Genomic DNA, 27977 nt, shown 5'->3' with positions numbered 1-27977 from the left:
AATTCCGAGAAAGAATGGCTTGCAGCAGATTGGTCCATTTGCGTTGGGCGTGTAGATGTTGTTTCATATCCAGAAGGGTGGTACAAGACCTTCTGGCTTCGAAGTAAATTTTAAGAGCATTAGGGGAAGGGTAGGCTCGAATAGAATGAAAAAGGGATCTGACCTGTTTCTTTGCCAGCCAACAATCGGAGTCGAACCAAGAATTAGCTCGATTGTGGGAAGAAGACCGATAAGGCCTACTAAGAGCTTGAACCAAGGAGGCCAAGAGACAGTCGTAAGTGTCTATAGCCTGGGGGGTAGAGTTGGTTGAACCTATAGTATTAATAAGGTCAATAGTCTCTGGCAATTGTGACCATGATAAAAAGTCAGTGTCAGTTTGAGGGGACCATTTAAGGCGTGGTGTGGGGCTGAGAGGGGGGGGAGTAATAGGAGGGGGACGGACTGGGAGATTTAAGGATAGTCGAAGAGGCAGGTGGTCACTGTCAGTTCGTGTTTCAACAAAGAAATCAGATATAAATGGAAGGAGAATAGGGGAGGCAAGGGCATAATCGATTACACTGGGGCCCTTGACAGAAAAATGAGTATAACCCCCAGGAATGTCTCTCCCCACAGTTCCATTTAATATAACAACTTGGAGACTGAGACTAAGGTTGGCTAACAAAGCAGCATAAGCATTGATAGAATGGTCTTTAGAGGATCTTGCAAGGTTGAACCAAGGAGGGGTTGATGTTTCAAGATCCCACTTCAAATGGCTAGCCAGTTTGATGTTATTAGGTCCTATTCTGGTATTTAGATCACCCATAAGAAGAACAGAAGCTGTGGAGTGAGTCCTTAAATGGAGAATTGCAAGATTCTCAATCTCGGTCCAGTAATTATTCGGGGAAGGAGCAGAAGGTGGTATGTATAAATTGAAAAGTAAAATAGTAAATTTGTTACACTGCAATAACAGAATCTGAATATAATTGGAATGGGAAGGGATAGAAGATAGTGTAAACAAGGAAGAGGATTGAAAAAGACAACATAGTCCAGCTGCAGGGCGACCCTTAGGGTTAAGTTTAATAGCGGGTATATGAAACGTAGAGAAACCCGGAATAAACGGAGGTGTTAATGACCAGGTTTCTTGAAGCATAATAATATCATAGCCGGATAGAAAACTGGTTAAATCCTTATCTAAGGCTTTTCTCTGCCACCCAGAAATATTCCAGGAGAGGAATTTAATATGAAAAGGGGAATTAGGGGGCAACTGAGAAGTATCATCCAGTCATGAAGAGGCTGGAAATCTAGGATTAGGGGTGGATGGAATGGGAAAGGGGGGGGAACAAGCAGATTGGAGGCGAGGGGAAGTTATCTGGGGTGGGCTGGGGCTAGATTGTGGTAAGGAAATTAAGGGCATAGTATGACAAATACCTAAAGAGGAAGAACAATTTGAATCCCTACAGGGTTTTGTGCTATTAAATGTAAGTTTGGGATTGACTAAATCAAACTTTTCCATTTTCTTTGCTGTAGTTGTTATCCATTGTTTTAACTCTTCCATGATTTCAATAATTGTTTTCCTTTCTAGGTTTCTATACTTTGCATAGCTTGGCTTTTACTTTTTCATTTTAAAGTTTTGAATCTTCAAGTATTTTAAGTTGTTAACGTCTGTGCATAATTTTTTTCCAGCTAAACTTTCCATTCTGGAGTGCCAGGAGTTCATGATAATTGCCTGTTGCCATGTAGTGAACACTACACCATTATTACTGCCGACCCTGATGTCTGTTTGGTGACTATTTGGATGTTTCTGCCTTTGATTATGTTTGTGAATTTGTGTGATGGTAGTCACAATTTAACTTTTTCTTAGCATGTTTGAAAATCCAGTCACTGGAATTATGGGTAATATGACCCAAATCAATGCAATTCTCCATCAAACTATATAAAGCAACATATTCTACCACCGAGGCATCGTTGTATATAGCCATTACAGCTATAATGAGAAAAACACAGTGAGGTATCCTTAGTGTCATATATAGCTGCAAACCATGCTAAAAACGACTATAAAAGAAGAAGAAGGAGTGAGGCATCCACTGCCCTCTTGGGAGCTCAACGCGACAACACTGCTTGGAGCAGAAATCAGAGGAAGACTCACTTAGCTGCACAGAAGGCTGAATTTGCACTAAGTTTGCTGGAAACTGATCTCAAGGTTTAAGAGGGAGATATTGGAAGCATTTTTGGACTAGCATTTTGGTGAAATAATTTACTTCTGAGTTAATCTTTGTATTTTTGACCTTGTATTGGTATGTGGGTTTCTTGCATTGTATAGTTCCAAGAATAAATTGTTTATTTCCTTCAAAATGGGGCCTACGTTTCACATCTGGCCTGGCCTTTGCTCTTGGATGTAAAATCCAAAAAGTTCTTGGCAGGTTGGAAATTGCCAGCCATGTCTCTCCCTTAGATGTCTCTCTTGGCTGTCAGTCTGGAGACTGGTTACTGTTTTATGGTTACAACTTAGGCATTTGTGGATTGAGTGCAACAACCCAGTTCTCCAGACAAAGAAGCAGAGGTCATGTGCATATATCCATCCCCGCCATTTATGGCCTTTCTTCAAAATGGACCACCCTATTTTCCAAACTCATTGTGATTTTCACAATTCTTTTTTGCTTATGTTTTCTTCTGAAGGCATTTTGATTTTTTGTTCACATTTTAAAGGGTACTTTGAGGTTTTTTTTTAAAAAAATCTACTTAGATGGAAAAAAAATAAAGTCAGGCTACCTCTTGCACGGCAAAATTTGTTAGCTGCAGAAGGCGATTCCCTCCTCGTGTGGCCACCGGAACAGTGATTTTGATTGCAATCCCATCAACAGGAAAAAGGCCCAGATTCTGTAACTAAATGAATGAGCAAAACAAACCAGATCACACTCCCATTCTGCAAGACTTATTTACCCCCATCAAGTTATTTAACATCAAGAGCTTGACTCACCCTAAAGGTGCAGTTGAAGGGAGGGCCAATGCTGTTGTAGCTCTCTAAAGACTTATTTGATTTTATTTCATAGTAGCTCTGACTGGAACTCCTCAAAAATAGTAAGAGGAAGAAATTAGGTTATAAGGAAACTGTTCACATATGTGCATTCTAGAAATTTACTGTAACAAATCGTAATCCAAAATACCTGGTGAAAAGGAGGTCAGTTTCATATTTCAGTGGAAAATTTAGCCGAACAGAATTGTCCTCTTTGGTGCTTTCTTGTTCCTCGCTGTCACTAGAACACAGTTAAACCAGAAGCCATTTAAAGGACTTGACAAGTTGCAGTACAGTGTACTGAGTACATGATGCGGAGTAATATAATGACAGTGAGAACTAATGTTAAAGTAAAGAGAAGGTAACTACTGAACCTCTACAGGATGTTAGAAGTACTGTGACTGCTGGCTGCTTATAAGACCCTACTGAACTGGATTTTGAACTATTGGCAATTGTACATAACATGCAGAAAGAGAGCTCAGTTTTTCCTTTGTGGAATTAATGCCAACATTAAGTAGCAATTTCTCCCACTTGGTGACTTTGGCAGAAGACAGAACTTTTCACTTGCCACTTACCAACATTATATTGGCCTTATAAACTGGATTTCTGGCTAACACTGGATGATTTATGAACTGTGTGAAGACTTTGGAAGCCTTGGGATGAGAGGAGGATCCTTTCATATCAGAAAATTGCTGCTGGCGGTTCTGTTGCTGGATCAAGACTGCTCCTGGCAATCCAGTATAAATTCTCTGATATGAAGGGCTTCTCTCTCCCCTGTCCAGAGGCTCCTAAAGGCTTTCCAAGGGCAAAAGGGAACCCTAGTCTCAGAACTTGAAGTGTTCCCATTCACTGATGTCTTCTTCCACAATGGAATTCCCTCCGCCATCAGAGCTGCAGATGAAGTTTTTTTTCAGCTTCCAGTGACTGGTTTCAAGACAAAGGGTTTAATCAGATGGCAATGTAGCATCATGGATTGCACTAGAAAGTCACTTTTCTGGGTGAAATCTTCTTTAAAGCAACCTTTCTATGCACACATGATCCAGTCCTGATCACTCCAGCCCATTTCCAAAGAAATAATAGCTCTGCCACTGGAGCAGAAAGATTTAGATGGGCAGAGAGCAGGGTTGGGCTGGCTTGCACTTTCCTGTAGGTTGTGTATTGTTGGGAAATGGCTGAAACTGAACTATACTCCACGTAATCAAAATGTGAGGTCTATCACCATCTGATCACACTGAAATTAAGCTAAATGCAAAATACAGAGCTGAAGAAAAGCACTTGTAACAAGCAAATGCCTTTCTTCACCTGTTTCAAAAACCTGACTGGGTAATGCTTTGTAGTTTTACAGTTTGTAAAGATAGTTATGTTCTTTTATTGTCATAGCATGGCCATTGGCTTATAGTGGACTTTGAGATTCTGTCTTGTCTCCCATCCCATCTAACATATGTTTGAAACTACTGGGAGAAGCTGTACTGAGCTTTGCACATCATTGCCAATAATATGATGAAGAACTTCAATTCTATGTTTCCTTTCCATTTAAATCCAAAGCAGCTGTTGTGGTTCTAATTCAGTGAACAAACTTAAACTTCCTCTACATAAGGCAGAGACCTTCCTGATTAGGTGAAAGATAGCTCAGTGGACAAAATTTTAACCCTGAACCAAGTTTTAACAGTAGTCAAGAGTTTATTTGCATGCTAATACTAATGGGCCTAACGTCTAATGACAGTGACTAGAGATGGGCATGAATTAAAAAATGAATCACCAAATTCAGTCAAAAATCACTAATTTGTTGATTCGTATTTGTATGAATCAATGCCCCCAATGAATACAAATCAATGCATTTTTAGCAATTTTTGATTCATTGATCTATTTGGCTATAAAATGGCTCCCAAGGGACCTAGAGATGCCAATTCATCCAAGTTTGGTGAAGAATGGGTTTCCCCAAGCCAGTTGCTAAATAGCATTTTCCTGAGGGGGCACTTTGTGGGTCTATGAATGATGTATAAAACCCAATTTTCACCAAACTTGGAAGGCTTGTAGAGGAGAGCCGGGGGAAACTTCCCTGTAATTTTGGTGTCTCTAGGTGCCTGGGGAAAACTTTTCTGGAGGGTCCTCCTTGAGTGTATAACTTGGACCTCCGAAACCACAACTTCACCCCTGACTTTCCTCTAAAGTCAGGGGAGGCTTCTCTGCAAGGTGCTGGGGGGCATTTTAAAGGGTTTTAAATTAAAAAAACAAATTGATGCATTGATTCATCAGAATAAATTTGTAATTTGTGATTCGTTGACCTTGTTGAATCATGAATAAAAATGAATCACCATTTTTCTGATTCGTGCCCACCTCTAAGCGACACATGCCTTATTTGTATCTTGTTTGGACTACTGTAATGCGCTATACACGTGATTGCCACTAAAAAAAGTGTTTGGAAGCCTCAGCTCATCCAAAATGCCATGGTCAGAATGTTCATCAGGCCTGATTTGATCCCTTTGTTACAAAAGCTTTCCTGGCTACCAGTCCTGTTTGGGGAGGGGCACAATTCTGTAAAGCCTTCAAACCAGGCCATTATAAATACTGAATTCTCCCCTATGAATCTACCTAGGTTTGAAGATCTTCAGGAAACACCTTCACTTGGTACTACTCCCTTTGGTGGAGAATCCCAAGGGCCTTTTCTTGGTAGCTCCTCTCAGACTCAGAAACTCTTTGTCAAAAGAGAGTACATGGGCTGCCTCTCTATCACCCTGCATCGAATAGCATTTTTTTTTCTAGATAGGTTTTTGGCATTGGATTTTGAACTGGGTTGAAGGAGTTTGTTTACTGACACTTTCAATTTTCATCTGTTTCTATGATCTAACTGGGTTTGTTTTAATCTGAGTTTTACAGTTGTTGGCAACCTTTTCGCTCTTTTTTTGAAGAGAAAGGTTGGATCATGAGTAAAATAAATAAATAATGTTTCATGTTGAGTGGAATCTTGAGCCTTTAGCATACCATGGATCATTTACTTCAATAAATGTTTAGCAGCCATGTGCCCACCTTGATCTTGTATAGCTCACTGTGTTGCTGCATCTGGCTTTGGGACCAGGGGCTGAGACTTTGAATCCTCACTGAGAGAGGGGTCAGCTGAGATCGCTTGGAGCTCGTCTAGCTGATGGGATTATGTGCTGTAACATCTATGTGGCCTTGGGCTAGCTGCACAGTCCAGAGGAACTGGTAAACTACTTCTGAGTACTGGGAGGGTAACCACTTAATGGTACATCATAATTAGGGTAGGGAATAGCCTGGGGAAGCAGGCGCTGTCAGCAGCAGCATTCTAGCAGGCAGGAAAGGCATGATAAAAAGTAAACAGAGAACCAAGTTGCATTATGAAAAGAAGAAAAAAGCTGGCTGGGTTGGGGAAGATGAATGAGTGAAGAAGGAGAAAACAATATCATTGCCAACCTCTTGGCGGTCAAAAAGATCTCTACGTCTTGGAGGAAAATAGACTTGCTGAACTCAAAATCCAACCGAAAAGTCACCTGCAGAAATTAAAAACAGGTCGAGCCATTAAAACAAATACCAGCAACATTTCCAATACTTCTTTGGAGTGAACAGTAGATTGTCAGGAACAAATTTTTCCTCTGCCTGGAACATTCCTGTGCAGCCTCCCAAAACCCTGGCCTTGGGGTTGCACATTGTACTGAAACAGAACCCCCCTGTTTGACAATGGGCACAGCTTTGGAAAAATAAGAAAACGCACATAGTTTTGTCAAAGGATACATTTATATTACAGATTTGGACATACCCAGGACCTTCTAAACCCAATTGTAAGTGGAACATGTGGTCATATGATTGTGGGAGAAGTGGGCCTGGAAAAAATAATTCACAAAACATTGAGAAGGAAGTTCTATCTTTTTTGAGAGGATGATACTAGAGATGGGCATGATCTGAACCACAAACCAGAAAAAAAACTACAAACTGGGCTGGTTTGTGGCTTGGTTCAGGGATCCTGGTTTGCTGAAATGGAATAAAGCATCAAACTTTTCCCCCCTCTGCACTTTGTTTTGCTTCAGCAAAATGGGATGTTTGCCCCTTCCCTCCCCTGTTCCTCTTCTCCTCCATGCCTTGTCTTGAAGCCACATTCACCACCATCCTGAGAGGCAACAGGCCTGGCTCCTTGCACAGAAGGGCATGCGCCCACCTGTCAGCTGAGCAGTGGGCAGATGCAAAAGCCACAGAGCTGGCTTCTGCGCAAGAAGCCAGCCCTGCTGCCTCTCAGGATGGTGGTGGTCACCATGGCAGACGAGACAGCAGGGGCTTCAAGACAAAGTAAGGAGGCGATGGGGGCAGGGAGCGGGGCAGGCAGGAGGCTCCCCCTGGCAGGTACCTGAAAAATAAACAAGTTCATTTTGTTTATTTTATTTATTTATTTAGATTTATATACCGCCCATCTAGAATGTGTCTACTCTGGGAGGTTGTGTGTGTGTGTGGGGGGGGTTGTGATAGTTTGTGGTTCATGGCTAGCCATGAATCACAAACCATTATGAACCACTGGTTTTCCCCCCTTCATGCCCATTTCTAGATGATACCAAGGGTGAACTCACACACCCTTATAAGAAGCTACCTCAGATTTAGATGACTAATTTCTAAAGTATCAGTTTGGTTTCAATGGACAGATGGCGACTCATTGTGAGAATAGGTCGGCTGCATATCCCATAATATGTTGTAACTGCTCATGGTAGAGGTACCATGCAGATGGAAGCTTCTGTTGACCTAGTTTGAAATAAGCTCTTAACCAAAGGGAGCTTGATATATGAAGAAGAAGTTATTTTGTATTTTCGGTTGCAGCAGAGTCTGTAGAAAATACATAACTATAATCTAAACCTACTCTCCTCACCGTGCTGATGGGGAGCGTAGATGCCAAAATTACATTCAAACCATATTTTTTTTTGACTGGAGGAGTATTATTTTAAAATTTACTCAAGACTTGTGCACTGCTGATTTTAATAATAAAATTCTCCTTGGATTCCCAAGGCTGCAATTTCCATTCCAGTTTCTCCTTGTTTTGGCAGACGAATAAGTATTCCATGCAGAGATATTACAGTAACATTTTATGGCCCAAAGGCACACAGGTCTGTTTCATCGCAAGGACTAAATCCTACTACATTGACTAAATGAAATCAATCACTGTTAATTCCTTGTCAAGAAAATGTTTCAATGGTAAGACTTGGTATTGAGTCTGAGAAGCCTCCAGTCTTCTTCATTTTTAAATTTATTTTTTAAAAGTCTGCTTATAAATCTTCCAGTATTCTCTCCTCTCATCTATTGCACAATGGAAAATAATTTGCTTTCCATGTATATCATATATGACAGCTTCGTGAAATGGATTTTTTTAAGAGTCAAGTGAGGGAAATGAAAAGGAGATGAGACATCTCAGTGTCCACTGGAGAATATATATAAGACAATTGTGAAAATAGAATTATGAAGGAACTCCCTTTTAAGTCTAGTCCAATATTATCCACATAGACTCTCTCCCACTGTCTCTGTGATCATGAGGTCATCATGTTGGCTATACCGTGCTACAGGATCGGAGGCACCATTCCCCTGAATGCTAGTTGCTGAGGAACAACAGCAAGACTGGGTATTCATTTTTATCTGCTGCTTTCCTTTTGCACCTGGGTGGTGGCCGCTGAGGAAAACCGGATGTTGAACTTAGTCTGCTCTTCCAAATATCCCCTTGTGTTCTTTGGCTGTCAAGCAGAGAGAACAGGTTCCCAGCTGTGATGATGTTATTTAACTGTAAGCAGGGACCTTATTCATGTCAAAGGTGTGCAGGTGGACCCTCACTTGAGTATGAACAGTCAAGTGGACAGTATTCCAGGTGTTGTCCAAAAGGTCAGTGTTGGCACTAAGAGATCCACACATTTTAAAACATAGTTTTTAGACTGGTTACAGATATCGTAATTAGGTAGATGGGGCAAAGCTGAGTTCTGTGCCAGTGCAACTGTGCATTCAGATGACTACGAGCAAGACAGTTTTTTTGTGGTCTGGCATTGTAAAACACATGTGCATCAGGACTAGTGAGGAAAAGACCTATACATCTGCCCCCAAACCTTCCTGAGTTCACTTTGGAATATAATTTATTTAGACATATATATATACTATCTCAAGGCTCATGGAGGGTAATGCAAGGTGGGGGTGGGGCGGGGCATGGCCGCAAAGAATATTGTGAAACCTTTAAACTCAGAACACTTATTACAACATTGCTTTCAGGGACCACAGCCAACTTCATCAGATGCATGGAGTAATACTTCATTATGTGGGCATATCCACTCTGAGGAGAGGAAAGGGAAGAAGAAAAGAGAACATTCTTCATGGGAAGAATACACACACAGCCACTTCACAAAAGTGATAACTTAGCCCTAAGCCTTACAATGCAGCTAAAATACAATCCTTCTGAAGGGTGTTCAGGCGAAGATTTGTGGGATTCTGTGGTGGATATTTATTAAAAATATATCTTGCTTTCTCCTCAAGATGACACAAAAGCAATTTACAATGTTAAAAACAAACAATATAAAAACTGGAAGGGGAGAGGAAAAACAATAAACAAAGAAAAAAAAGCAGCCCAACTCTTTGGCAGCCAGTCACTGAGAAAAAGCCTGAAAAAAAAGTATTTTTCTGCTTATGAAAGGAATGCAAAGAGGGGGCCAGTCTGAGCTCCCTTGGAATTAGATCGAAAGGACAGAAAGAGTTGGGTGTCATCTGAATGACTCCAAGCCTTGAAACTTTGGACAACCTCTCCCCCAGAGGAGGATGTCAAATAGCATGGGGGACAAAACAGAACCCCGAGGGATATCACAAGCCTATCTCCAGGGACTCAAACAGAAGTCCCTCAGCATGGCCTTCTGAGTTCTTCCCTCTAGGAAGGATTGGAGTCACTGTAGAACAATTCCTTCAAGTCCCATTATAGAGATATCTCAGAAGGATACCATATAAAAAAGTACCAGGAAGTCAAACAGAACCAACAGAGACACATTGTCCCTGCCCAGTTCCTGAGGTAGATCATCCACCAAGGTGACAAAAGCATTCTTTATTCCATAACCTCCCCTGAATTCAGAATGAAATGGATCTAGATAATCATCCAGGAACTCTTGAACTTGCTTTGGACATCCTCTTATTTTTCAGCTGCAAAAAGTATGATTACTTTCGATAAAATCATTGCTCTGTCTTAAGGATAGGTTACCACATTTTGTGTATCGGCCACATCTGTATATCTCCTTGTGTAATCCGAGTATTTTAAAATGAATCTTTCTTGGCACAAACATTGCAACTGTCAGTCCACAGACTTGTGAAATTGCTTTGCTAGTAGGGGTGATGGGTTAGATTTTGAGGAATAGTTAGTTTTCCAAACCCTTATGCCTGCATATAGTGGACCGGAGAATATCCTTGCCAGGGGTCAAATATATTTTTAATTTAGTAAGTGACACAGTGCTACATTAATAGATAAAGCTAGCAAAGTTACTTCCAATGTATCTAGAATAGCACTAGAAAAACATTTAAAATGTTGTGAGAAGAAAAAAAAAACAAAGGCAGTTTCTCCATTGTACCTTTCACTGCCACACCTTACTGCAAATGACACAGGTTTGTCACCCTGGAAAATGCAATAAAGCAAAACAGACAACTGTACAGACTGTTGGAGTGCTCCCCATTGCTCCAAAATAATAAAAAAAAACAACCTTGCACAACTCCAAAGAGGACTGGAACAGTAAGCCAAATGGTCAAGATGGGTTGTTATTGACCACAACTCATGTGGCTCCAAGACAAAAAACCCTGATTTACGCCATACCAAAAGTGACCCCCCCAAAAACACCTGTCTGATCACAGTGTCACTTACTCCCCCTGACAGAAGGTTGCTGAAAGATAACCCCTGGAGGAATAAATTGTGTGTGTGTGTGTGTGTGTGTGTGTGTGTGTGAGAGAGAGAGAGAGAGAGAGAGAGAATAGAGAAAAACTAATAATGGCTTGTGACCTGTGCTGATTGCAAATTCCTGTGCTCAGATTGTGCTCAGGAGCATCATGCATCCCTCAGTCAGTGCCTAAGCCAATGTCTTTTTGCTGGCTCTGATCAATGGCTTTTGGGTTTCTAGTACAAGGTGTGGTAAAACCTGTACTTCAAAATGGATTGCTGCTTGCTTTATTTCACACATTCTTTTGTGTGTCTCTGTTTTTACCTTTGCTTTGGCCCGGAAGAATGGATAGCTGATGTTGCAAATCCTCCAGTTTCGATGCTTCTCTTCAGACATACATTCTATGTTAATGTCCAGGTCATCCTGAAATGAGGAGGGAATAAGAATGTGCATTGCAAACTGCAGCTAGTTTTGCATGAGATAAAGACTATGGAAAATCCTGATGCCAGGCAGCTTAAGATGGAGCATTTAAATAGAGTGTTATTTCCTGACCTGTCACTCCTTCTGTTTAATTATTCCATAAAAGCAGGTTGCTTTGCCTGCTTGGATGCAGTCGTAGCCCATTCCTATAACACAGAAGGGCTGTATTGGAAAACCAGTCATACTAGTGTTGGAGAGTATAGGAGCAATGATAACATGTGGATTCAACCCTTTGAGAACGGTTCCCTGGGCACATTTCCCCTTTTGAAAAGGAATTATATCCACATAAGAAAACTTGTGTCTATTAGAAAAATACCTTTGGGATAAAAAAAGACTATAGAAATCTGAGCCTAAGCTGGAGATATCAGGAGCCATAGTTGTCCCTTTCATCTCTAGAAAACAAAGGTAAGATGCCTCCTCCTTAGACAGACAAGAGAGAATCTTGCCTCTCCCCAGTGGAACTAGGACAGCAGCACAGGAAATGAATGAAAGGGATAATTGCCTCTTCCTCCTAAATAATCTTTCATATCTAGTCCTACAGATTCATAATGCCATGTAGAGATCTTTCCAAGCACCCATCTTCACAATTCATGCAGTAAATCCAATGTGAGTTAGTAAGAGTCTGCTTTCAAGAGTTATTTTGTCTACTTGTGTTCTAGCTCAACAGGAAGAATGCACTTTATCCCATTCAGGTAAGATGCACCTCCTAAGATCCTGTGATAACCTCCAAGATGCCCTACCCCATACTTATAGGAAATGTCTTTCTTAAGAAGGATAGCTACACATTTCTAATTCATTTATATAAGCAAACAGAATACTTCCTTAATCACTACCCCCATATTTGCTCTGGTTTCACCTACTAATGTTTTTCTTTGGTCAGATTCCATCAATCCATCAGAATTTTGCACTTTTCTTAGTTTGTGGCTAAATTTCCTGACTGTTTTCCACTGGCAAGCTTTTTAAACCAACAAAAGGCAGCTGTACTGTTATGTTCTGTGGATCAGTGAGGCCTCAGCAGCAAGCTCAGCATATTTATGAATAAAGAGGGACAGAGAGTACAATTTGTCCAAAAATTATAGCAAAGTGTTTATGTGCACTGTCAACACTTAGCCATTTACTACAGTTCTGTCTACAATGATGAAAAGAGGAAGATATTTAAAATTTGCTGAAACCTGAACTCTAGTAGTCATCACAAATGAGACTTAATCTTTTAAATGGGTGCATTCAGCTACTGCTCTGGTGAACCAGACTATGCAGGTCCATTCAGGTTAGCAGCATCTTTTCTACAGAAACTAAGTAGGGGTGTGGGAACACAAGTGGCAGGGAGCAAGCTAGTGTGGACTGATTTGGAAAAGTTGACTAAAGTGATCTAATCAAACATGATAGTTCACATAGAACTTGCTCCTGCCAATATAATGAAGTAGCTCAATATGTGAGCCATCAGTTATGAGCAAACTAATCCCTTCCTCTGCTCCTCAGCAGAGGAGCAGGGGAAGTGAAACTTTGTTGACTGTATATGGATTATTGCTGATGTGTTGCATCAGTTATAGAAAAAAACTAGAAATCTTTTCTTTGCCTTCTCTTAAAGGACTGGTTGAGAAGCTGCCTGCAGCCAAGGCCACTGCTAGGGATTTGACTGTGGGCAGTTTATCAGGGCTTTAAGATAAGGCAAATGAAAGATTTATTTAAAAAATTAATATGATGATGCATTGCATCAGCAATGGTCCATGTTCAGTGAAAAAAAATTCGCTTCCTCTGCCCTTCTGCCAAGGAGCAAATGAAGTGATAAATTTGCCAGTATCCTGAAGTGGTCTGCTTATTAAGCCACTTCAAAATATTGGTAAATTCAAATCAGAAGACTTGCTTTGGATTGGTTCCAGAAATCACATGCACTAGAACCTATCCAAACCACAGCAATCCTTCCTGCACCAAAAAAGTAGAAGCCCATCACAGTGACTCAGAAAGGATAGGATTGCTCTGGGGGGGGGGACTTGTTTGCTTCAACAAAGGTCATTTGATCACTGTATTTAGAAGGGGATCAAACAGCAGATTTAAAAGCCTGTGTAGTTGGCCTCTAGGCGATTTTGGAAAGCTTACAGGGATCAAAGGCAGTGGACATACCTATTTTTTGTCCCTAAACTTGTTATTTAAACTACATAACTAAGATAACACATTGTCAGATATGAGTGCTAAAAGACATTTATCATAGCATTTGTCATAATCTTTGGAATAAAATTAGCAATTGTTGTTTCTCTTCTTTGCTCACTATCTCTACCAGTATTAGAATTACAAACATTTGTGGGCTGGCACAAGTATAGAATGCTGTTTTAATTGAAGCTCAGGTATGCAAGACCCATGATGACAAAGGGGCTGACGTGGATGTTCCCATATGAAAATTATAAATCAGAGGCATTTTAAGAAATAAAAGCATTCCCAGACACTGGCTGGCTGTCAGCAAAACCTTACATGTCCTCCAAGTGGTGAACAGATGCTTGGCAAACCCGCATTTTCTTCCATTTTCCATTCACTATATATCGGCAGTTAGCTGTGGCATCAGCTGGCCCAGTTCAAAAATATAGCTCACTCTCCAGTCTAAGCCTTTTATTTACAAAGACACAGTAACTAAGGAGACAAAAATCACTCCTGACTGAAACTTGGCCGTAAAAGTAGACGCAGATTGGGCAGGGGGAAAAGAGGAAAGAGATGCTTTTGAAAACCACAAGGAGAAAGGAGAAAGGAGTTAATAATTTGAGTATATTTGAGTCAATCTGGAGAAGTGGCAATTGGTAGGTAATCTTGTGCTCAAGCTGCTTTGTGGCTTTGCAAAACTTGTAGAGTTTGGAAATAGGAAGGAAAAATGTTCTTTCTACAAAACGTCCTTAATTAGGTATGTAGAAAATGCAGAGAAAGCCAGGCACAACATATTTATGTGGGCAGCCATCTAACAAATATGTGGAGGAATAAATGCATGGAGCATGATGGGGTTCTTCACACACAAAGATGTACTTCTGATGTGTAAATTATGAAATAGGCAAGTTACATGTCTTATTGCCAATGGTGTAAAGAATTATATGGTATTTCTGGTCTCTTGATGGGCAGCGGTCCAATATAATACTTCATTGTTTAAAATCTTTTGGGGTAAGTGAGTAAGGTTGTGGAGCCAAAGTTTGGGTTTCACTGGCTCTGGGAATTCAAAAGATGAAGGGAATACTATCTACAGTGCCTTTTGCCTCCTAAAAACAAAAGTACTAGCAATGGATGGGGAAGAAATGTAAAGGATCAGATGATGCCATGGGCTTGAAAATGCTATAATTAGCACAGCCACAAAGTGCTTCTTGATTCTGCTTGAAGTGTCTCGGTTTCCATACTGTGTTGTCACTTTCCTCCTGAGTTGTGAGAGAGCTCAATGGAAATACAGTTTGAATCAGTCCTGGTCCAATCTATATGACACTGAACTCCTTGGTGATCCCTTCTTTAAAAAAAAGGCTAGACTGGTCATCTTCCTGTTGTCATTTTTCTGGCTGGCAACCCCTTTTTTATTCTGGCAAACTTTCAACAACTGACTGGCTGTTTTAAGGGAAAGAATTATAATAGACCTCTTACTGCTTTCATTTGTTATCATTTTTTAAATTGACGTGATTCAAACTATTTACTGTTTTAATGTTATACTTAGTTTATTGTATTTTAGTAATTATAATTACCCCATAGTTAACCTGCATCTGCTTTATCTTGTAAGGCATCTTGAACCCCAGCTCTGGGAGAAAACGGGATATAAATCAAATAAATACACTGTCCATAGTGCAATTCTTATTTTGTAATGTCCATTCATTTCCCACTAGGTGTGAACATTAAGCTGCCCCTCCTGGGTAAAATCAAGAGTCCTTTTGACTTTGGACACCCAGAAGTGCCACATGGAGATTCTCTTTGTTATTCCCCAGTACTATAAGTGCCTGCCTCTGAACAAGGCAGTTCTATCAATCTGTCCTCATGAATTACCCTTGCATGTCCTACAGGAAGTTGACAAAACTTAGAAGGAACCCAGCATTACATTTAATAAAAAATAATGTTCTCAGTTAAAGATTAGTTGGGCACATATGGAAATAATGCAGGTCATATAATTGCTATTGACCTCATGCTCATAGGATTCTCACAGCTGTGGTCAGACAGATACTGTAGATTTTGGCTCTAAGCCAGCAGTACACTGAAGATGTTGTTTGTTTGTTTTCTACCCTGTTAATTCTGTTGGGAGATCAGTCCCCCATGCAGAACTACGATATAGAATCGCTGGTTACTTTACATATGGTTTAGATTTTGAAAGCAGAAAGGCATTTTATAGTGGAATGTATTTAGTGGAAATCGCAAAATTTGTTTTTTCTAGAGAATGGATGCACAATATGTGGTCCTGGAGATGTTGCTGGACTGGAGCGCCAACCATCCCTCCATGACACCAAAGGTTGCTTCAAACTAAAATGTCTTATTAACACAAAGGCAACTTAAATGAACTCGGCCAACAAGACCTGGCTCAACACTGAGTCAACTGGACACTCACTGGTTTTGTGAAAATCAGGAAAAGTCTTCATGGTCATGGAAACAACACAAATGCAGGAGCAGGCGATATCTTTAATCAACCATTAAGAATGTAAAACAAAAAACAAACAGCGAGCTTTCAATGATAAAACAAAAGGCGAAGCCTTGAAGATGATTTATCATTGAATTTCTTTTCTTTTCTTTTCTTTTTGTTTTATATTCTTAATGGTTGATAAAAGGTACCACAAATTTTATGACTCAGTCCTGGTCAACTCCCATAACCTTCTGGTGGGCGTCTCTACTGTGTAGAACTTTCTCCTCTATCAATTTCAGGACCCCACGCAGGCGGGTAGGACACAACAATAGTGCTGGGTGGAATCAGTTAGTTGCCCCTGCAAGTGGGTAGCAAGCTGTGTGGTTGTAGGGACTCCTGGCCTCTCCTCCTCATCTGTAATCCTGGTAGGTCTTAGCCATGGCATGGTTGAAGAATAGGCCAACCCAACTGGTTCCATCTCAGGTTTGGGGCAGTGAGAGTGGGCATGCAAATCGGGGAGAGGCTTCACCTCTCGAGGGGCTGGCTAGCTCTTGGGCTCGTCAGTGGTGACAGCATGCTTGGCTCTGGTTCTTGGCTTGGCGTTGGGCCTTCCCTTGGCACACCTGGGCTGCTTCCTCTGGTGGTACCAGCAAGTTGATCCTGTGCCAGGGTCCCCTTGATGAACCACTTTCCAGCCCTCCCTTGAGGGCACCTCAATTGGTCTCACCTCTTTGGCCTCGCATGTATCCCAGTCAGCAGCGTCTGCCCATCTGCGCCTGCTAGCCCCTACTTAAGAAGCTGGCCCCTCCAGAGCTACATCTGCCTCTTCAAGGGTATATCCTGTAGCCATCTCTTTCCCAATCTATTGGGGAGCTACATGTTGGAAAGGTCAATGCCAGGCTCACTGAGGTGGACAGTCTACCCTGCCTGATGAAAGGGGACCATGCCAGCCCCAAACCTCATCATTGGTTACACTGGCTAGGGGAGATGGGAGGTACACCCCCCAAAACACTGGGAATGCCACATGTTCCCCAACCTTCTTCTACAAAAACAGCTCCAGAAGAGGGGAAAATAAGTACCCTAACTGCTTCTGTTGTGCAAATGACCAGATGCACACAAGCATTGCAGTGAAGATGATTGACTCCATTTTTTCCCTGGCCCCCAAACTGCATCTTTCCCTCCAGATTCCCATAAATATATTTTCTTTACCAACATTTTTTTGATGCTGGGGAGAGGGGGAAGGATTGAGCACATCCCCTCCATTCCTCTGGTCAAAATCACTTTCTCCAAAAGCCACTGTGCCTAAAAAAATATGACCTCTGGGCTTTAGTTCTGTATATTGATATCCAATACAAATCCTACTCTCCAATTTTCAGGGACAAACTTAATGCAACATAAAATGCATCTTTGCATTTAGCATTCATGTTGTTTAAAATGTAAATAATCAGCAAGAATGAAGCAGATTGAAATTCTGGAAGATATTCCCTCTGGCAATCTTGGTTTAAATGCCCCTCTACTTGCTGTGATCCTGCCTGGTCATCAGCCTCCTACAGTGACTATACTTGGATTTTTAAGGTACACATTAAAAGCAAGGATGCACTTATCACCACATCTAGTTTTGTTCTAAGGTCTTCTGCTGTAAAACTTACACTTTGTGAGAATATAAAGAGGTTCCTCACCTTTTGGATCAAGCTTGCAAACTGTAGGTTTCTTGAGAAGGAAATATTGAGAAAAGTGTTATATGCATTTTCTCCTCTGTTCTCCAGTGTAACGTCTACTGCCACCCTTCTCCTGGAGCTCTCTATGACAAAAATGGAGGTATCAAAAGAGAGTGTGTAGTCGGAGCAATCTGAATGTGACTTTCTCAGGATACGTCTGCAGTATTCCCTAGGAAAAGAGTTTCAAAATCTATTTTATTGTACATTGCTTTGAGGACCTTACTGTACCTTAAAGTGTTTTAAAATATTTTAAATAAATAAATTAGCTGCCAATGTTATGTTAAAAAAGAAAAGTACCCCTGGAGACTGATTGAATGCTCCAATCCAAGTTCTTACATAAAATCCCCTTATTTTATTATCTATAATAAGCAGTAATTTCCTTTATATGGAATTGCTGTTTATTATAGATAAATGTACTGCATTATACCTGTTTAGGCAAAGCAAAAAGAAAATAAATCCATCAAGGCAGGGTGACTTCCCATAATATTGTCTAAGGACCAGGAAATCTACAAGGGTTCTCTGAAATCCTCTGATTTGTTTCCCTGATTTCTGGCTCAGGAGGGATTTTCATAGTGGTTTATTTACTCACATGGCAGTTGGAATATCAGTTTTAGCATCAAGTACCAAATTTGGAATGCAGTGTTCATCCTCATTACAGCCATTCCAGAAAGGTACCTGTGAGACAGAGCATAGAGAAAAAATGTTTGATTTTTTTGGCTTTTTACATGGCAATATAAGAAGGAATTTTGGAAACTAGGTATCCTTAACATTTGGGGGCAATCCAAATTGCAATGTGAAACTCATACTATTTAAAATAGTATGAAGGGTTTGGGATCTAACAGTTAATGTGCTGAGCAGAAAAATGGTCCTAATCGCACATATTGCTTGTTTTGTGATTGTTCAAACTGATCTGTGTTGTCAAGAGACAATTTAGTCAATTCACATCTTTCAATCCTTGGATTGAAAAATGAGAACTAGAAGACCTTTAAACAATAGGCTTGCTTTGCTTTCAGATGTTCAAATACAATCTTTCAGACTATTACCTATATACACTATATAAACCATCTATTGATATTCTTGTATGCTACACTATATAAACTCCATTTCTTGGCTTCCTTTCTGCTTCCCCATATTCCTATATCACCCTGACCTCCAGGCCTCCCTCCACTCTTACTGCCTCTTCATGTCCAGTTCCTGGCCCCTGAGACCCAAAATCTTCAATTGAAAGAGCTTTTGTGGACCTAGACTATGGGAAAATGTTCTTAAAGTGCTTGGTGAAGAGTATTCAGCACATTTTAAAGACTACACATCTATTTTCTGGCCAGTGTAACGCAGCACAGCAACTCTTACGCACAGCAACTTTTAGTGAGGTTGGCCACCCGTCATCCATCACTGGACCACTGTCAGAACTCTCCAGCTCATAATGAACAGAAAAGGTCACTGGCTTCACATAGTCTGCTGTATCCTGGAGAAGGAGCAAGGAATAACCATTATTATGGTTTATTTCACAGTTATTTCTTTTCATATAAGACTACTCACAGCAACGCTAGACTGGAGAGAAAAAGACAGAGAAATCTCTTCTTCACTCTGTTGGGCAAATCCGGCTTGAAAACAAAAAAATACTGATTATCTATGGCAAAACAAGAGAGAAGACCACTCTTTCCTTCCTGCAGATCACAAATGGCTAAACATTTAAGAATACTATGTATGAATACACTGATTGAAATCCTGTTGCTAGCATAACAAGTTACACTAGAGAAAGCCCACTGAATTTAATTTCTAGTTTGGGCTTTCATTATCACATTTATACTCATGACCCCCAAATCTTATTGTGAGCATAGTGATGAAGTTTGGACTTCCTTGACGGGATGCCTATTAGGCAACTCATTGTGGATGTATTCTCATTATCTCAAACTGAAAATGGGTAAGACTGAAGTCCTGGTCTTTTGTTTAGATCATCTTGTCCACCCATTAACTATCCCTCCTCTTTCTCTCCAAGGTTTTTGGGTGACCCCAGTCTCATAGACCACAGATCTCAGTGTTCTAGTGGATGACCGGCTGTCTCTCCATTCATTTGTGAATGAGACAGCCAAGGTATGCAATTTCCCACATGATGATGATGATGATGATGATGATGATGATGATGATGATGATGATGATGATGATGATGATGATGATGATGATGATGATAAGGTGCAGAATAGTGTGGTATGAGTGCTTTTAAACTTACTTCATGAATCTCATACTGTATTTCTCATCATCATAGGGCATTGCATTGGCTGACTGTTAGATCAAGGACATATTTTAAAACCTGTGTCCTGACATTTAAAGCCCCACTTTCTTCCTGTCCTAATTATTTATGTCATGGCATATTCCTCTTAAGAGGACTTGGTGTGCAGATTCTGGACTTTTTTCAGTCTCCTGGACTATAATAATCTACAATTTTCATTGATTCAATCAGGACTACTCTACTCTCATAACTGCAACTTCAAATGAGTAGACACATTTGAATCAATGGGATATATGGAGAAATCGGCTCAGCAAATCCCCACTGACTGAGCAATAAGATTTCAACTAGAGATGGAGGTATTCGTATTCCTATACAAATCCCGCACACGGCGATAATGAGGGTCCAACCCCCATGGGGCTGGATGGTCCACTCACAATTCTGCCGCTACTGCGAGCGCTGGGATTCTTCCAATGGCTCCGGAGCTCGCGATCAGCTTGGGATGACAAGCCTCTCTGCCAGGTCAAAGAGTGTCTCACAGGTCGCAAGCTCTGGAGTGATAGGAAGGATCACGGACCTGGCGGCAGTGGCAGAATTCTGAGTGGACCGTCCGGCCCCATGGGGCTGGACCCTCATTATCGCCACCTGTGCAGGGGTATTCGTCTAATCCCATCTCTAATTTCAGCCAAAAGGTAGTACTGGAAACATTTTTAAGGCTATTGTCTTATAAATAATTACACACTAGCAAAGTTAAGCTATGCATTTTCTTAGTCACATATTTCTTGTGATGTCTGTAGAAGGGATTTGCTGTTGCTTCTGAAGTGCAAAATTCAAAGCAAAGGCCTAAATCTAATTGCTACTCAAAACTTTTAATACATAATACATTGTAGTAATACCTTGAATGTGCAGTTCTCTCAATGGGAAGTCAGATTGACTTTACCTCTGAGGAAATATCACTGGGCAACAAAGACTCTATTTTTTGTACGTATGTCCATTGTTGTTTACAACTAGTTTTGAACTTTGGTTTTGCTATATTTTCAAGAAAGCCATGGGAGTGGGTGGCTGAGACTTTGGGCACATGCTCGCTCCCCATAAGGAGCCCTGCAAGGACTTCAGGTTGGGAGGCGGTTACATGGAGGCAAGGGTGAAAAAGGGAAGGAGGAAAGTTTTGGCCTTTCATGTACAGTATATCAACATATATTTGAATACCATTGATTTATTAGTGACTAACAACTGGATGTAGGTCCAAGCTGCTTTTGCTGGCAATTTATAGTGCTCTATTTACACTTACCAAGACATGAAAATCGAGCCTCTCACATTGTTGTTGCCCTGCAAACAACACAGTTGTCTTATGGATGAATCTCTCTCCATTTTCATCCAGGTGGGCTCGTGGAATGTACCGTCGTGCATCAATGGTGATGTTGTAATTCAGTGCTGAAATAATTGATGTTTAAAGTATAAAGTCTCCCTTCTACCCTCTCCCTCCCCTCCCTCTCTCTCACACACAGTCAGTTGTATGCATTTTGTATCATCAAATCAGAGTCAACACAACAACCTTAATAGGGCTTCAATGTAAGTGAGATATTTAAGGAGTGGTTTTACCAGTCAGTTTCCATGGTGGAGCAGGGATTTGAACTCTGTTTGCCAGAGTCCTAGTCTGTCACTCTATCTACTACACCACACTGGGAATCACACCATGAATTACAGGACCGTAAAAAGACAAGAACCTCATGATTAAACCATATTTTTAATGCTCAACAAGCATGCTGTATTTCTCAGGTTGTATGGTGCTTGAAATGCAAAAACAAGGGTTGATCATTCCATCTCTAGTTCCATTGTTTGCTGAACATATAGAATTCTGCTTGTTATATCATCTGTAGATACTATATCTAGTGCTGTTACAAATTCCTTTTAAATCATTTATATTCTTTTAAAATAGAAACACTCAGAGCGGTTATTATTAATTTGCCATTGTTCCCAAGTTGTAAATGAAAATAAATCATACTACTTGCACAGTGTAATGGATTCTAATTCTGAAAATGTGGGGAGGCTAAGAGGTAGTGGCTTATTTAACACCATCTAGTGTCTGGTGCAAGATTTGAACTAGGGATTTTGCAGTTTAAGATCAGGATTAAGGTGAATATATATTGCTCTTGATTAGCTGTAACTCAGCATGTTTTCAAGGCATCTTAAATGCAAGATATATAGGTGAAGAAAATCATGATGGCAAATAGATATATTTATTTATTTATTGAATTTATACCTCACCCATCTCACCTCTGCAAAACCAAGATAAATATATTTCAGTCCTCAAAATATTAATTATACCACTTCTTACAGCTATGCAGCTGAGATCTAACTTATTATATATGTTTTAAATCTTCATAGTTGCCCTGAATCTCCAGGGCACAGTAGCATTAGAAGGTAAAATCCCAATCTCTAGAGATATGATCAGTGGTAACAGCAAATCAGGATGAAGGCAAGGATTGTTACTTACCGACATTTGCCATCTGAAAATGAGATGAGAGGAAAATGGCAGTGAAGCAAACAAATGCAGACAGACAAGTAGCATCCTTTCCATTCCTAATGCAGTCCTTGTTGAAAATGTTGATTTGTAAAGGTTCAAACTGAATACTGGCATTGACCTGAACAACACTGCGGGACCTTAGGGAAAAGAAAGATAGCCTGCTGGTATCCTGAAATTCATCACTGGTACACAGTATGGACAAAGGCTGCACTTCAGCCAGAAATGCCATTGCAACATACAGAGTGATAGCACAGAATTATAGAATAATTGGAAGGGCATTATAAGGCCATCGAGTCCAACTAGAGTCAGTGCAGGATTCCAAAGCAGATCTGACAGATGGTTGTCCAATCCACTCTTAAATGGAGTGTTGGAGTGCTCACGGATTTCTGGGGTAATTCTGTCCATTGCAGAATGGATCATGCCCCTCCTCTGTATGACTATCAGTGAAATATAGTGGGGCCACCTTATCCACAGAATCCGTATCCACGGATTCATTTATCTACGGTCTGAAAATAGTAAAAATATTAAAAGAAATAAAAACCCAGAAAAAAACTATTTTCACATGTATTACCACTAGAGGGAGCCAGAGATTGTGCTATGAATACTTGTTAGTGAAATACATAGCATGGTCTCTTGTGCCCTCTAGTGGCCAGTTCTGGTAATTAATGTGCATTTTTTGTTTTTTTCTGTTACCAATATATATACGTAGCATTTGCTATTATCCACAGTTTTCAGTATCAATAGGGGTCTTGGAACCAATCCTCAGTGGATATGGAAAAGTGCTATCCTATCTCCCATCAGTCTTTTTTTCTTAAGGCTAAGCTTGCCCATCTCTTTCATTTTTTCCTCATAGAGCTTGGTTTCTAGTCCTTTGGTCATCCTTGTTACCCTCCTCTGAACTTGCTCCAGTTTGCTGGCATCCTTCTTGAAGCGTGGTGTCCAGAACTGGGCACAGCACTCTAGATGAGGCTTAACCAACGCTGAATGGAGGGGCACTAGCACCTCATGGGATTTGGAGGCTATATTCCTGTTAAAGCATGCTAAAAACAAATTCGCCTTTTTTTGCAGCCACATCACACTGTTGGTTAATATTCAGCATTTAATCTCCAACAATTCCAAGATGCTTCTCACTTGTAGCCTAACAGAGTCAAGTATCCCCCATCTTGGAAATGTGTATTTGGATTTTTTCCTTATGTGTAGAACTTCACACTTATCCCTGTTAAATTTCATTCTGCTGTTTTAAAATTTAGCAGAGATAAGTGCAAAGTTGTACACTCTAACAGCATTGTCAAAGGTGTTATGCAGAACAGAAATGGACATGGAACAAGTCACTTAAGACTCTGTACATATACAGTTGTACCCCACTTAACAATTGCCCCGCATTATGATGAATCCGCTTTACGACGATGTTTTTGCAATCACAATTGCGATCGCAAAACGATGGTCTAAATGGGGGAATTTCACTTAGCGATGATCGGTTCCCTGCTTGGGAACTGATTTTTGCTTTACAACGATCAAAAACAGTTGATCCTCAGGTTTTCAAAGTGGCCACCGGGTGCTTAAAATGGCTCCCTGCTGTGCTTAGGGATGGATTCCTCGCTATATAGGCACCGAAAATGGCCGCAGTATGGAGGATCTTCGCTGCACGGTGAGTTTTTAGCCCATTGGAATGCATTGAACGGTTTTCAATGCATTTCAATTGGTTTTTTAATTTAGCTTTACAACATTTTCGCTTAACAGCGATTTTCCTGGAACGGATTATCGTCGTTAAGTGAGGCACCACTGTATAAAACTTGACCATATTTAAACCATGGCTGGAAACCAAGGCATGAAACATGCTATGAACCGCAAAGAGTCTTCTAGCATGTTAAGAAGCAACACATAACGTATTAAGACAAAAACTTTCATGGGCTATAATTCACTTTATCAGAAGTAAGTTTTGAACTACTTCATGGTTTGAAATGGCTTTCATTAGAGAGCTATGCAAAATGACAGGAGGCTCTAATATCGGAACCTCTCTCTCTCTTTTAAAGCACAGTCAGATTCCCCACTCTCATGACTTTCATATCTGGATGGTTTTTCTGTCTGACAATGACTTCTCCTCAATTGTAAAGAAACTTAATTAACCCTAATTAATGAGGCTGGAGAAAAAGATTGAACTGCTAATGTTACTTGCTTCAAGGCATTGTATGTTATTTTATACAGATATTGTTTTGACTGGCAGCTGTGAGAACATCTCGACGAGAGAGAGAGAGAGAGAGAGAGAGAGAGAGGTGCTGACCTATGTTTTGGATAGACAAGGTAAATAGTGTTGTTTGAGTGAAAGGTGGGGCAGCAGCAACACCTGATGGGAAAGAAACCAGACAGCATCTTTAAAAAAAAACTGGAAGATTACTCATTAATTTTTTTTGTAAGATGACAGCAAGAGGAGGAAAGGAGAAGGCCCCGAGAGGTTCACTTGTGAAGGAACAAAATCTGAAATTATTCGGGCAAGAGACACTTAAGAATTGGTAAGTGTCTCTTGAATGTAAGAACATTCAAAATATGTTATCCACAGGATTACAGCAGATACAAGGAGGAATGGCTCAGCTATCTGAACAAATTAAAGGTTTAGGGTCACAAACACCAAATTATAGAAAATAAAAGAGAAATATCTAAAATACAAGAAACATCCATAAAAAGAAAGAAAGAATGAAGAAAAAATGGGGATTATGAATGCAGAGCTGGTAGTGAAAATGCCTACAGAAAACCCACCCACACAGGCCGGTATCTACACAAAAACTCCAACCACCACTCATGACAAAAGAGAGGCATAATCAAAACACTGGTAGATCGTGCAAATCAGAACTGTGAAGCTCAGTTTCTCAGCACCAAACTGAAACATCTGAATTGGGCCCTACAGGCAAATGACTATTCCAAGAATGAAATCAGAAGAGCCGTCAAACCAAGAAAACACGAAACTGAAAAGGAAAAACAGCTACCCACAAATAAAATATTTCTGCCATCAAAGGGGTCACGGACTACATGGGGAAGCTTTTGAAAAAACACAACCTACAAACAGTATTCAAGCCCACCACAAAAATACAGCAGATGTTATGGTCAGCAAAGGACAAAAGAGACCCCCTCACCACTGCAGGAGTATATCGGATAGCTTGCAGTTGTGGCCAGATGTATATTGGAACCACAAAATGCAGCATCCACACCAGAATCAAAGAACATGAGAGACACTGCAGACTAAAGCAACTGGAAAAATCGGCAGTAGCTGAACATGCCCTGAAACAAGCTGGACATGAAATTCTATTTCAAAACACAGAGGTACTGGACAACACCAGCAATTGTTATGTTAGACTGCACAGGGAAGCCACTGAAATCCACAAACACCAGCAGAGCTTCAACAAAAAAGAAGAAAGTTTAAAACTCAACAAAGCCTGGTTCCCCGCACTGAAAAATACAGCCTGCAAAAGGTCAACGAACTCTACCCAGCCACAAGGACCGGCAATCACTGCACACAAAAGACCAGCTAACGACACCCATCAATCACAGTGACACATCATCTCTCCCCCTTATCAAAACAATACACTTACAACAGAAAATACGTGGATCACCATAATCACCCAATTTCTTGAAAAGGACAAAAGCTGATTACACAGCTATAAACACTCAACTATTCCAAAAAACTGCACCAGAGCACAGACAGAGTTCTGACTCCTGTCCTCCGAAGATGCCGGCCACAGAGACTGGTGAAACGTTAGAAAGAACGACCTTCAGAACACGGCCAGAGAGCCCAAAAAAACTACAACTATTGGATCCCAGCCGTGAAAACCTTTGACAATACAGTCAAAGAATACCTTATTACTTTGAAAGAGTTCAAATTTCCAGGGCTGGATGAACTGCATCCAAGAGTATTGAAGGAACGAGCTGGAGAACTTTCAGAAACACATTGTGCATTATTTTCTTGAAATCTTGAGAAGTGGTTGAGGTGGCAGATGATTGGAGGAGGGCTAATGTTGTCCTTATCTTTAAAAAAGACAAAAGGAGGAACCCAGGAACTACAGACCAGTCAGCCTGATATCAATCCCAAGAGAAATTCTGGAACAGATTACTGTATTTTTCCGTGTATAAGACAATACTTTTGTCTAAAATCTTTAGACTAAAAATTCAGCGTCGTCTTATACCTGTTTAAGTAAGCCAAGGAGAGAACTGCATGATTGCAAAACTGCCCATACCTTGCCTCTACAAACAGGCTTCCTTCAATCATGAGGCTTAGCTGCCTCCAATAATGAACCTTATGTAGCTGACATCAGTTGATGCTGAACAAACCAATTGGAACACACCTCCTTGGATGTGGAGCATGTTGGAAGTGCTCAGATGCAACAGGGACTGGCAATGTCTGAGCCCAGAGGCTGCATAAAGTGGTATGCTCAAAGTGATTTGTGATGCATAACATTAGACTACTGGTATGTAAATGTTACCTGATTACTAAATAAAAATGTGTTCTGTTTTGTTTAAAATATTGATTTCTTAATTTTGGGTTAGGAAAATGGGGAGTATCTTAATACGGAAAAATACGGTGTAAAGGGGTCACTATGCAAACATCTTGAAAACAATTCAGTTATAACTAGAAGCCAACAAGGATATGTCAAGAACAAATCCTGTCACACCAATCTGATCTCATTTTTGGATCAGGTAACCTCCCTGATAGACAGAGAGAATGTTGTAGACATAGTATATCTTGACTTCAGCAAAGCTTTTGACAAAGTGCCCTGTGATATTCTGATTATCAACTGTAGGCTGGCCAGAACAACTGTCAGGCGGATAGACAGTTCCCTACAGAATTGTACTTAGATGGTGATGATTAATAGCTCCTTCTCCAGCTGAGAGGATGTAACAAGTGGGGTACCCCAATATTTTTGTTAATGACCAGGATCATGGGGTGCAGGGAACGCTAATCAAATTTGCAGATGACACAAAATTGGGTGAAATAGCTAATACACTGGAAGACAGAAAAAAATTGAAATTATCTAGATAGGTTTGAGCACTGGGCTGAAAACAACAGAATGAAACTCAACAGGGATAAATGGAAAGTACTGCACCTCAGAAAAAGAAGCACACCATCACAAGGTGGGGGAGACCTGGCAATACTATGAGAAGGATCTTGGAGTCATTGTAGATCACAAGTTGGATGTAAGCCAACAGCATGATCTGGCTATGAGAAAGGCAAATGTTATTTTAGCCTTCATTAACAGAAGTATATGCTCCAAATCCCATGAGGTACTAGTTCCCCTGTATTTGGCACTGGTTAGGCCTCAACTTGAGTGCTGTGTCCAGTTCTGGACACCGAACTTCAAGAAGGATTCTGACAAATTGGAACAAATTTAGAGAAGGGCAACAAGGATGATCAGGGGGCTAGAAACCAATCCTTACGAGGAAAGACTGATAGAATTGGGCATGTTTAGCCTTGAAAAAAGAAGATCAAGGGGAAATATGAGAGTACTTTTCAAATACTTGAAAGGCTGTCATTCAGAGGATGGGCAAGATCTGTTCTCAATCATTCCTGAGTGCAGGACACGCAACAATGGGCTCAAGTTACAGAAA

General features: G+C 40.6%; 1 protein-coding gene across 1 annotated transcript in view; it reads right to left on the bottom strand.

Annotated features, from left to right (window-relative positions):
- ITGA11 (integrin subunit alpha 11) overlaps positions 1–27977 on the bottom strand; it is a 157076-nt gene that overhangs the window by 30800 nt on the left and 98299 nt on the right. The window contains exons 16-25 of the mRNA XM_072982185.2: positions 22353–22519; positions 21147–21289; positions 18983–19093; positions 18218–18303; positions 17590–17797; positions 11194–11292; positions 6425–6501; positions 3144–3233; positions 2957–3047; positions 2749–2862 (exon numbers count right to left, since the gene is read on the bottom strand). Of these exons, the coding sequence (XP_072838286.2) occupies positions 2749–2862; positions 2957–3047; positions 3144–3233; positions 6425–6501; positions 11194–11292; positions 17590–17797; positions 18218–18303; positions 18983–19093; positions 21147–21289; positions 22353–22519 (1186 nt within the window). The remainder of the gene's footprint in view (positions 1–2748; positions 2863–2956; positions 3048–3143; positions 3234–6424; positions 6502–11193; positions 11293–17589; positions 17798–18217; positions 18304–18982; positions 19094–21146; positions 21290–22352; positions 22520–27977) is intronic.

This window comes from Pogona vitticeps, chromosome 12, assembly GCF_051106095.1.
Source record: "Pogona vitticeps strain Pit_001003342236 chromosome 12, PviZW2.1, whole genome shotgun sequence".
NCBI classification, from domain to species: domain Eukaryota; kingdom Metazoa; phylum Chordata; class Lepidosauria; order Squamata; family Agamidae; genus Pogona; species Pogona vitticeps.
Note: the sequence above shows the minus strand (reverse complement) of the source record. Positions and strands in the feature narration are given on the sequence as shown.